Source organism: Phycomyces blakesleeanus, assembly GCF_001638985.1.
Source record: "Phycomyces blakesleeanus NRRL 1555(-) unplaced genomic scaffold PHYBLscaffold_46, whole genome shotgun sequence".
In the NCBI taxonomy this organism is placed as follows: Eukaryota; Fungi; Mucoromycota; class Mucoromycetes; order Mucorales; family Phycomycetaceae; genus Phycomyces; species Phycomyces blakesleeanus.
The window spans coordinates 211,801-223,680 of record NW_017265192.1 but is presented as its reverse complement, the minus strand read 5'-3'; the positions used below and the strand labels follow the sequence as shown (position 1 = coordinate 223,680).

Sequence of the window (11,880 nt, the reverse complement as noted above, 5' to 3'; positions counted from 1 at the left end):
AACTTACAGCACATCTGCCATTATGGGCGACTCAACATCACCAGTTTCTGACATATCAGGAGAAGAAAGCAAAGAATCACTTATGTCTCGCTGTGTCTATAGCATAATAAAAGGAAACGATGTTGATTAAAGTTTACAATATATAGATTTGTTAATTGATAAACTTACTTTGTTCTTCTCTGCCATTCTTCTCTTGTGTGTCTGGTTGTCGCTCTTGAAGCTTTCCCGAAGAAGGCTTCTTGCACACCACATTCTTTTACATTGGTGGATGTGCAATCCACCATTCTTCGCCAAACTCTCCAAATGCATCATGTAGTATTCCCTGTTTTTCTCTGGGATATTCTTCCATTCTTTTGAGGCCGCAGGATAGTCTTTGTCAATGATATAATGATTTACCGTACGGCCTAATGTTTTGAGATGCAGTCTTTTTACTGTCAAATCATGGTCTGAAAGAGGGACTAATGGGGGCAAAGGCTGCCCTTGTGGAACTTCTTTGCAGCGCGCCTTCCAGTCCTGCTCGTGAAGAATCTGAAGCAACAGATTGTATTTTTGTGCTTCGTTTTTTCCTTTGAACTCACCGCCAGTATTGATTACTTGCTTACCGAGCTGATCAGGGTACTCTGTGAGCTGGGCTCTTTTCACAGACTCGGCAATGCGCTCAAGAGCTACAAAAAATGTATGACAATATTAATAAAGTAAATAAACATCTAAGCACAGAATATATATGACTTACAACTCTGCTCAATAATGCTTTGTTGCATTGTAGTTAGATCTTCCGCACTGACTGCTGGCGCAAATTGATTGCTGAATTGCCTTTGAAGCTCGCGCAATGCTTGCTTGATTTCAGCAAGATCAACCTCAATCTTTTGAATTGAGTTGAGGAGAGTTGTGTTAATATCGGACATGTTTAAGTTTTTTTTTAGCTATAAGCAGTGAGTTGAAAAGAAAAGGTGATAGTTTAGACAAGTAGAATAAGAGCGATTTGAGTTTGAGAAAGGCAACGATTTATTACAAGCAATTGATAGCTATTTATATGAAAAAGATACAGACAGATGTACAAACAAAACATATAAAAGAAGGGATGCTTATGCACTTGTATGCACCTGTCTGCACCTGTCTGCAGTAGCTCATGTGAACATGATACAGTCTTTTCGTGTCGACACAACAAAACTGTAAGAAATATAAAGATAAAATGAATTAGACTTTAAATCAATATTATATGTATAAATGTTCATACTTTGCACCGTCTACATATTAAACGTTTTAAAGTATATGATATAATAATATAACTCTATACATATTGCAGATATAGCATGAAATTTGGTTAAAGTTCTCGATGACAAAACCCTGTACCAGTTAAAATTATAACTTTAAATATACTCTACAGTAGCTATATAACATCTGAACATCATATAGTTAATTAGCCCCTTTTTATCAACATTAAAGTAAATGTTATGATACTCAAGTTCATATCATACTTATTATCATTATCGACTAAAACTTTTGATTGATGCTGTCATCAAAGGTAAAAATAATTTTAACTGTCATTACTATTATTTACCAACGGGCATTTTTGACTGAAACTGTACATTTTTGAAAAAGGTGTGCTTTAACTCACATCGGCACTTTCAATTAACACCCCTTTCGATCAGTAGTGCTTATCTTGATGATGTCAGTAAAAGAGTATCAGACTATAGCCCTCATTATCTATATCTATTTCTTTAAGTTTTATACATAAACAAGAAAATAATGCTATTAGCTAAATATATATTCACTATCTCAAAAATATTATTAGTACAACACAGATAATATAAATATGTCTTTTCTACCAATGTGTTTAGACAGTACTACTTTTTTTTAACTGTTAATTATTAGAAGGCTGTTTTTCTTTGCCTTTGGTATTAGAGAGTAATTGATAATTTATTTAAAAAAAAAACATAAATTATTTGGTCATTAATTATCCTAAATATACATATACTTCTTTATAAAGCCCAAAGAATATCTAATCGCTCACAAGTAAAGAGTACGTATCTGTTTCACCGGTGCTCTTTTAATGGTACCCCCTTGTCAACCAAGAAGTATTTTAACTTACATCATAATTATTAATGAAGAAGAATCTTTCCAACCACGGGAATTATTTACTGACAGATGTTTCACCTAGCATTGTCATTACTGTAATCATTGCTATATCATCATTATGAGAGAGAAAAAGAAAAAGAGCCGCAAGCATTTTGGTTAAAAAATAAAGAGTATATAAAGATGTCTTTTACATTTAATAAATAGCACCAAAATCCTCTTCGCAGCTTTATTTTATATATTACATACGTACCAACCCAACCAATATGTCTTCTTCCAACGCCAGCCAGCAGAGAGATAGAATATCTACACAGCAATACCAATGTGATCAATGTGTCTTGTTTTTTGATAACTACCAGAAGCTGCAAAACCACAAGAGAATTCACAGAGGAGATTCAGCAACAATGACTGAAATTGACCAGTCTATTCTGGATGATGTTGACATGTACCATGACGAAAATGATACTAGTAATGAAGATGAATCTGTTAGCAATTCAGGTAATGAAAAGAGCTGTAATTGTATTACAGAATATACTATGGAGTCTATGGAGCTTGATAATACTATTTCATATAAGTGCGCATGTAATTTTGAGGACAGTGAGGGTGAAGCTCACATTTACGACAGCAGCCGAATCAGTACAAATACTTTTACCAAGGCCGAGTTGATGAGTATTCATCTGTCTCAATTGATGCTACAGCATAGAATTGCTAGAGCAGCATATAGAGACATTGTTCAATTTATAAACACTGTCATCCGAGACCATGACGATATAATGATGGGTAAAATATTATATTTTCTGTTACCTTGTACTTTAATTCCAGATCACTAACATGTAGTGATATCGTTTTTTTTAGAACCTGGGGCTAAGATCAGTCATGGCAAAACTGTTGATGCTTTGCTCAAGTCAAAGTCAAGTGTCAAGGGCCATGAGTATGATGTCTGCTCTAGTGGTTGTCGATTGTATGACATTAATGACGACCAGGAATCTTGTGTTGACTGCGGCAAACCGCGATACAAGACTGATCCCGATCAAAGTCAGACACTAGCCGCCAGTATGAAACTTATGTCAGTTGGGGATATGCTTTCTCAAATGTTGGCAGATCCAGCCACAAGAGAACTCCTCTGTTACAGAGCAAACCGGGAATCTGTAGCTGGTCAGCTAACCAACATTTTTGATGGTGACAATTACAAGCAGTTGGTGCAGCAGGGCCTGTTCTCCAATCCTGATGATATTGCCATTGGGCTTTATACCGATGGGTTTGTCAATCAAAAGAAAGGCAAAAACTCATATACCATCATCCATTGCATAATATTCAACCTAGACCCATCCATCAGGTAATTAATTAATTTATTACTATTTATTATTATTATTACATTTTTTTTAAAAAAAAAATTACTAATAAAATACTTAGATATACCAACAAATACCTTTTGCAACTGGCAATCTTGCCTGGCCCCAAGAAGCCAACTCATTTGGACTCCTTTCTTATACCCATCATCAATGAATTGCGAGATCTTGAGGCACATGGCTTGGTTGTCAAGCACAATGGAGTGGAGCTTTGCAGATCCAAGGTCTATCTTCTGCTTGCTTCTGGCGATATTCCAGCTGTAGCTGATATGGCCCACATTGGTTCCCATACAAGTTTATTTGGTTGCCGTTTTTGTGAGACCAAAGGCAAATGCCCTACTAACAGACGGCATGGCATGTACTTTGATGACATTTCCGCCCGGTTAAGACCTTTGGAAGACTTCAAAGTAGGCAACCCTGTAAGTATACAAATGTTCAATTAGCCATCTTTTTTTCATACTAAATAACTGCTTGTAATAGTCGAAGAACATATACCAGCCGAGCATATATACCCAACTCTCAACCTTCTCTGGATCATCATTTTTTGCATTAGATGAACTTCATTTAATTGCAAGAGGGATTGGAAAGCTTGTGTATGACCTGATTACCGTCACCCTCACAAAGGAAACCAAATTTTATTATACCCATCCAGACAATACCCTCAATACCACCGAATACCCTTTTCATATACCAAGAGCAGACCTTGTAACAATTGGAAACTGTATTACCAGCTCACGAAAATATATACCCACCTCATTTCAAGGCAGTTTCGACAACGTATTTGCCAAGATCGATGGTACTCGCGCAGTAGACTGGCTTGACTTTCTCTTATACCTTGTCCCCACTTTGGTCGTGCCTTATTTACCAAATAGGGCTGTCAAAACAGCTCTATTATCTCTCGTGAAAGGTTGTGCGCTTGCCTTGCAATGGACGTTGACATCAGAATTGCTTGATGAGATGGAGTCGTAAGTTATTATACATCTCATATATTATCATTACAAATAGCTGATTGTTACCATTTTTTAAATATTAATAATAGATACTTCAAGCACTGGCACTCGTTTTTATACCAATAAGTCCAGAATAATACCCTGTCTCGTAGTGTTTTCCGACCAGTGCAACATTACCTGGTCCATATACCCTATATCATCAAGCAGCAAGGCCCCCTGCGATGCTACTCCACTCGCTCAATGGAGAGAGTAATTGGCATCTTCTCGAAATTGATAAAGTCCAAATCAAAGGGTGGCCGAAATGCCAGTTTTCTCGTCGAGCAATTTGCGATTCACAATTATACCAGCACAGCAATCAGCATCTGTGATGAAATCAACCTCATTTGGCCAAAGCCATATGGAAGAGAGGGCTACATGGACCTTCCTAATGATCCTAGTGGTGCGCAGTTGTGGGAGCCGTTTCATCAGTTTGTTAATTTGAATGATGATTCGGTGGAAGGTGTAGGCGGCCCTAGTGTGAAGGAAGCTTTATTGAAATACTACCAGAGAACAACAGGCTTGACTGGCCACGAGTTTGGTGACTCTGTTGTTGTTGTAGCTGCACGTCTGTGGATGGACTCAACTGTATATTCCTCATGCATGTACTGAAGAAAGAAAAACGAGACCAGCCGTGGCAACCATTACGTGATGTTTACTTGCCCCTATAGAAAGTAAGTATAATATTTTTCGATATACAATCAAAAGTTGCTTACATTCTATTTATTTATTTATTTTAGCAACCGTAATGTAATTGTTCACAGCTGGCTCGTCGGTACAGTACAGTTCTACTTTCAGCATGTAGATTTCTATGGCTTCCCACACTTTCTTGCTTTCGTGGAGGTCATGAAGGAACATGACGCGGCTGGTCATGACTCATCAGTACCTATTGTCAAACAATGGTCACAAAGCACCCATACACTAGGCCACCAAACGCAACCGACTTATGCAGTTATAAGTGTAAATGACATTTGTCATCAAGTTGGTCTGGTCCAATACCCACCGAATGGAAACCAGTTTTATGTAATCGTGCCCTATTATATCTTTAACAACAACATGCGCATTACTAAAGGCAATCTTTCCATTCTGTAATCCTTTTTATTTTTATCTTATTTTTCTATATGCTCTATATCCTTATATCTTTTATATTTTTTATATCATCCTTGTATCTTATATTCTTTTTTTAATTTTCTCTATTTCTTATGTTTTTTTTAATCTCTATATGCCCCGTCTTTCTTTTCTTCTTTATATACTCCGGTTTTTTTTCTATTCTCTATACACCTTATGCTTTTCTCTTCATTCCCTATATGCTCTATACGCCATTACGCGATTTAAATAAAATCAAATTGCCAATTCATCAAGATAAAAAGAATATCTAAAAAAAAAAGAACATAGTTTAAAAAATAAAAAAATGGCAGTTATGTTACCATTTCGTTCACACATTCCAAAAATTATTAATCTTAATAATTGTTGACATCTTTGATATTCAATAAAACATATATTTCAATACTCAAAGTGGTCATTACAACTTACAAACATTTTTTACAGTATTGAAAATATTGTACAGCAACAAAAAAAGTGTTTTCATGTTACTTTTTTAAATTGCTACGAATGACATTACCATGTTACAACAAACGGCGGAGATTTTATTGGGTTTCGACCAAAAAAATGGCAGTTATGTGCCTACTTTCGGCCCAACTGCCATTCATCCTGCCGTAGTGAACTAGGTTTTTTATACACACAAAAGCAATGAAACTAGGTTTTTTTACAATGGAAAAGAGAAACAAAGCATGGGTAGATTTTTATAAACAAGCCTCTTTGGTTTGTTTATTTATTTTACTTTTATTTATTTATTTTTTGGAAAAACATTAGGTTATATATTTTTTGTTCAATTTTGTTTTATTTGATAGGAAAATCTTTTCTAGATAAAAATCCTAATTTCGCAACAGTTTTGATACTATAGCTATTATAATTGCTAATACTTCTTGCTCGCTATATATAATTTAAAGCCTTCCGGGAGTAGACATGGAATATATACTTTAATAGCAGGAATGCTATTAAAAAATGATTAATAGAAAAGAAGAATTAGTAAATGATTTAAATTGAAATTTCTTCATAAATACTTACAAGGCGGAGAAGACTTGACATAAAATTGATATAAACATGTTCTTCAGAATTATCAAGACAATACCAGTAGTCTTTGAATAGAGATACATTCTAAAAATGAATAGTTATTAATATTGTGCGTAGTAAAGGCATATTCATTAAATATATTGTAGTTAACTTACCAAATATTACTGATTATACGTCTTCCTGCATAATATCAGACATAGCTAATAAATTGTAATAGAAATAAATATATATTTATGAGGAAGACAAAAGAATAATTTGAATTTTTTTTAAGAAAAAAACTTACCATCATGTTCGATTAAGAGATGATGAGACTCAATGGAAATGAGTAGCAATGGCTAGACAAACAATATGATGAGTAACAAAGATCTGTAAGATAATGATATCTTACCTTGATATATCAGATAGAGTATAGCCAAACAAAGAGACACATATTTGGTATTGAGCTATAAAAGAAAAAAAAATTATAAGTGAAATTGTAAAAACATAAGCAAAAGAGAAACAAAGAAAATATCAATAATAAATGTTGTTAAAAGAAAAAAAAAGGAAAAAAAAGACTTGTCTTAAAATCCAGTTTGACTCTGACAAAATGCGGGCTGTAAAAAGTAATACTCCAAAAGAAGATGACCACCGTCATCTTGAAATACTACTTTGTGCCTCATTGAGTTAGAAAAGAAGTTGTCTAAATGTGGATTAAGCGGTTGGGAAATGTGCTTAAATATCAAATGAAAGGTAGAGAGTTAATCTGCACCGCTTATCCTCTTTACTAGTATGTGAATTTTAAATATGATATAACAAGTGTAGTGAATTGTACAATATTAGTTGAAAATTATTAATATTTATTTTATTAACAGAAAATGACAAAGCGTATTCCTACTGCTCCCCGCCAACCCAACCTACGCATGAATGCTGTTCTTAATAGCACAATTGCAGGTGTTGTTGCTCCAATTGATATACCAACCCCAGAAGTAGCAGTTGACACAGCCCCTGAAGTTCAAGTCGCTGGGACCCCAATGGATCACGTCCTTACCTTGTTGGCAGCCAACAATGTGTTGATGCAATCCTTGCAACAAAATGCAAAAGGAGTGACTGATGCAATAACTCATTTGAAGAATGGCCTGGATTTGTCCAACAAGACAAATGAATTTTTGAAGAACTCGGTCCTTCAGCTCATGACTGAAAATGCTGAAATAAAAAAGGCAATGACCAGCCAAAATTCCGTGATGCCTTCTGCTGTACCAGCAGATTCTTCTTCTTCCATGAATGATAATCTTGACCTTGGAGCAAAACATCATCCCTTGATTTCTGTAAGTAAATTGATAATAATAACATTACTGATTAATATATCTAATACTGTTTTTATAGCAACTTATCAATAGTTACATCAAGAAACTGAACTTTGTTAGCACAGACCCACTCAAAGTTGCTGAGAATAATAATAGATCAGCATGGTCAATGACTGGCACGTATGGCAACAAGTACAACAAGACACTTGCACTGGCTCTCTTCAAGTACCTGAGACCTCAAAGATGTTGCACAAATGTGTCAAAGAGTGTCATTATGAATATAATAAAGAATCACTAACAAAATCAAGTGCGAGTCTTCCGGATCTCAGCAGAGAAGATTATGGCTAGAAATAAAGCTGGAAGAAGACGCAACAGAAAGAAGACCATAAGTTTTAAAATAAAGTTAATTTACTATTGATTTAATGTTTTAATACAATATTCTTTGGTAGCTTCTTGACCGTCATATTATCATGTACCAGACATACACAGAGGCTATTCATGAGAGCATGAATCGATATGATTGCGGAAATATTCTTTCTATTGACGTGATTTCTGATGACGAGTCGGATGGAGATAACAAAGTGCGGGCATATCGTCCCAGCTGGAGAACTGATGAGGTAATGTTAAACATCTATTTATGTTTTAAAGAAAATAATAATACTTTATTAATACTATTTATTCTTTAAACCAGCTCCAGACGTTTATTAGTACTATTGATAAACTTACTGTTATCCGTTTGAAGAAAAATTCAGAAAGCTTGAAAAAGCGCATCCCTTATGAGAAAGAAGTGAGCATTCCCGAGAATTTGGCAGTCACTTTACCAGATTGGTGCTTTTCAAAATAAATCTTTTTTTTCTTGCCAACTATTTTAGAGTCTTTTTTCTACTTGTTTATGTTTACGGATTAGCATGATGTATACAGATGCATGTATAGCATGCCAAGTACAAACAAAAATTTATAGAAATAATAAAAAATAAACGTGCAGCTATATATATTAGTCTGTATTAATTAATTTTTCTTTTTTATATGTGTTTTATTTTTGTATTTGAATCTAAATATTAATTTTTCGTGGCAAAGGAACTACACACATCTGAACTTTGCCTTCTAGACCAAGGTGCTTGCCTACTGCGACTACATAGCAGATTCTATGCACTGGGAGAATGCTGTTCATGCTGTCATCTTCGAACCCCACCTCATTCACCTCAACTCCTTCTCCTGCTCTGGGCTGAAGTAAAACTTCCTTGTACCATCGTACATATGCAAATACATGCTGGCTCGCATGACCAGCAAACGAGTTTACAGCAGTATTGACAAAGAGATACTGAATTTGGCCTGTGTATGGCTTGGTACTTCTACCATCACTTGTCTCAAATAAGGCTTGCATGAACAACCCACGCTGATTCTTCATTTTGCTCTTGTAGATTTGCCCAAGAAGATTGATTGATTCAAACTTCTGTATCCGATTGTTAACAAAATTATTGGAATGACCAGCATGACGATAATGAACAAGAGTTTGATCATTGTATGTCTCGCGATAGTATTCCAACAAATGCTCATACTCGGATTCATCCATGGAAATCTCCCCCTTTAGAGCTAAAGGAAGTGCGGAAGGGGGCAAAGGCTCATTTCCCTTGACAATATCAAAGTTGATCTCAGGAGAATCAAGAAAAGCATTGATATCGAATTGGATTGAGGTGGCAGTGGAAGTGGAAGTGGCTATGGAATTGGCAGTGGATGCAGTGAGCTCAAGGATGATCACCGAATGCTCAGGTCAAATTATTGGCAAAGTTTAGCGAATAAGATCTCCCTGGTATGCTTCTTCAAGATACTTATTCATATAGGTTCCCTCAAACCCATCTTTTCTATTTGTCGCATAGTTTTTCAAGATACCATTGCATCTTTTGAAACTAAAAAGCCAATAGCCATAAACCGGGCCAAAGTTCAGTACAGTCTCTTGCAGATGAAGATGGAGATGCATGTTTGGCGAAAGGAATGGGGCTTTATACAACTTCTCGCACTCTCTGCAGGAAGCCTCCAAAGATTGATGGGCTTCATCAAGGTGAGCCATGGATATGCTTGGCATTGAGAGGTACTGGCATGCATTGACAAACGCTGTCCAGTTACCGAGATGAGCTTCAGGTAGACGACCACGCAGGAGAACAGGAGAGTACACCAAGCACCAAGACTTCCACTCGTCAGCCTTCATGAATGGGAAGCCACGCCCGATCTTTGTCCCTAATGGCGTGTAGTCCTCTGGCAGTACAAGCTTGTCAGCATCCAACTGCATTTCAGCCAAGTGTGCATCTGTGATGAGACCTGAAGATCTCCATTTCTCCATTATCCTCTTTGCTTTCCAAGGTACAGGTTGTGCATCGGATCGATGACAGTGCACTCCACGAGGTTAAAGTAAACCAGGTCATGCAATTCTGACCATCGGACACCATTTTCCCTCTCCAATCTCTTTCTCTGTGCATCACGGCAGTTTTTGGCATCAGTGCGAGGCATCCACTCAGAAAACACGAACCCAGAGTAGTCCACAGCATTGGAGTCTGAAAGGCGAGGGAACTGTTGGTTGCACTTATTGCATGCACATGTGCTTGAATAAGAGGTGAACCCACAAGTCTTACGGGCAGCAGGAATGTTGCAGGCAACAAGAAGAAGGGCAGCACGGACAAGAGCACCAGATGGGCACTGTACGGTAGCCATCACCACACTGCCATACAACTGGTTGAGTTCCGTGACAAGGGGACAGAGGTAGTGATTGATCTCACTTGTCTTTGCTTCCTTGGGCCCTGGCATGAGACCAACGAGAACAACATTCTCCTTCTTGTACTGTTCCAATCTTGGCAAGTTGTTGATGCAAAGGTATATCGCACCACAGGAGTAAGTGACCCCATCAAAAGGTTGAAACCAATCGATGTTCATGGTAAGCATTATGGAGCGCTCATGATTCACAAATGGTAAACCATTGCTATCCTTCAGACTGTTCCACTTCGTACCATTGTAAATGTCAAACATCATGCCTGGAACTTGCACTCTGATTCTCCAATGGTTGATGGTGTCTTCAAATCCAGGGCGGCAAAAAAGGATAGACAATGTTTTGATTATGGAGTTATACATGTAGATCTTTTTGGGGATAGTCAAGGCTCTTGATGTTGCAAAGAAAAGAGCGTTTCCACATTCTCTACCAGAGAGTCTCTCGAAATTACATCACTCTGGAACAACATCAGACTCTTTGTATACTTTGTTACAATTGCCACATGCAACAAACCGCTGGACACCTCGAGTCACATCGCTGAGACCGGTCATAAAGTTGACACCGTTTATACTGAGGGGAAGACGGAAAGACTGTCCAAAGTGTGCCAATACTTCGTTAAGACACTTTAACAGAACAGCACCACCAGAATTGACAACATATTTGGATATGAAGAAGGCAGCAAAAGAAGCAATGAAAGCATGAGTAGGATCGACTGGCATATTGGATGAAGAAAAGTGCTCTATTTGAAAAAAAAATCAATACTTGTTGACTTTATTGATTTATATGTGCTTTTTGTACTAATCTCTAACATCGTCAGATTCATCGTCAGAAATATCCAAAATGGTTACTTCAATGACACCCTCATCTTCGCTTTCAGAATCAAACAAGGAATCAATGCCAAAAAGAGGTAAGTCTTTGGCTGTTTTGTTAGGTAAAAAAGAATCAAATTATTACATATTATAAATTATTATAAAACTTTAATAAAAATACTATGCATACCTTCAACTTGATCTTCGGCATCAACATTGTATTCAAAGTCAATCTCTATGTCATTGTCATTCGACATTACTTCTATAACTGAGGCTATATTATATGAAAATAAATATTTAATTAAAATTGTCTTAATAATAATTTTCTTAAATTTGAACTTACAAGAAGATCCTGACTGATATTGTCTCACGATATCCTGTTGTGCATGTCTTCTGAGTGTTTGGGTAGACACCAAAACAAATCCCATGCTATTGGAAGAGCATTTAGAGCACTTGCATTCTGAATTGTTGTTGTTGTTTGACATA

The 11,880-nt window shown here is 36.5% G+C and overlaps 5 protein-coding genes across 5 annotated transcripts; 2 read left to right on the top strand and 3 right to left on the bottom strand.

Annotated features, from left to right (window-relative positions):
• Positions 1-7: 7 nt before the first annotated feature.
• PHYBLDRAFT_176282 (hypothetical protein) lies at positions 8-905 on the bottom strand (the record flags this gene model as incomplete). Its single annotated transcript, XM_018437719.1, has 3 exons — positions 8-96; positions 169-665; positions 734-905. Coding segments are annotated over 3 exons (758 nt in total), but the record flags the coding sequence as incomplete, so codon positions are not given.
• A 1,437-nt stretch (positions 906-2,342) lies between these two features.
• On the top strand, positions 2,343-3,416 carry PHYBLDRAFT_176281 (C2H2-type zinc finger transcription factor; the record flags this gene model as incomplete). The annotated part of the gene is made up of 2 exons (XM_018437718.1): positions 2,343-2,856; positions 2,932-3,416. 2 exons carry the CDS (start codon positions 2,343-2,345, stop codon positions 3,414-3,416), a joined length of 999 nt encoding a protein of 332 aa, XP_018283410.1.
• Positions 3,417-7,398: 3,982 nt separating this feature from the next.
• On the top strand, positions 7,399-8,125 carry PHYBLDRAFT_176279 (hypothetical protein; the record flags this gene model as incomplete). The annotated part of the gene is made up of 2 exons (XM_018437717.1): positions 7,399-7,848; positions 7,907-8,125. The coding sequence occupies 2 exons, from the start codon at positions 7,399-7,401 to the stop codon at positions 8,123-8,125; spliced, it is 669 nt and encodes a 222-aa protein (XP_018283409.1).
• A 753-nt stretch (positions 8,126-8,878) lies between these two features.
• PHYBLDRAFT_176278 (hypothetical protein) lies at positions 8,879-11,304 on the bottom strand (the record flags this gene model as incomplete). Its single annotated transcript, XM_018437716.1, has 3 exons — positions 8,879-9,543; positions 9,718-10,218; positions 11,079-11,304. 3 exons carry the CDS (start codon positions 11,302-11,304, stop codon positions 8,879-8,881), a joined length of 1,392 nt encoding a protein of 463 aa, XP_018283408.1.
• A 78-nt stretch (positions 11,305-11,382) lies between these two features.
• PHYBLDRAFT_73905 (hypothetical protein) lies at positions 11,383-11,879 on the bottom strand (the record flags this gene model as incomplete). Its single annotated transcript, XM_018442942.1, has 3 exons — positions 11,383-11,504; positions 11,585-11,668; positions 11,738-11,879. 3 exons carry the CDS (start codon positions 11,877-11,879, stop codon positions 11,383-11,385), a joined length of 348 nt encoding a protein of 115 aa, XP_018283407.1.
• Position 11,880: the final 1 nt, after the last annotated feature.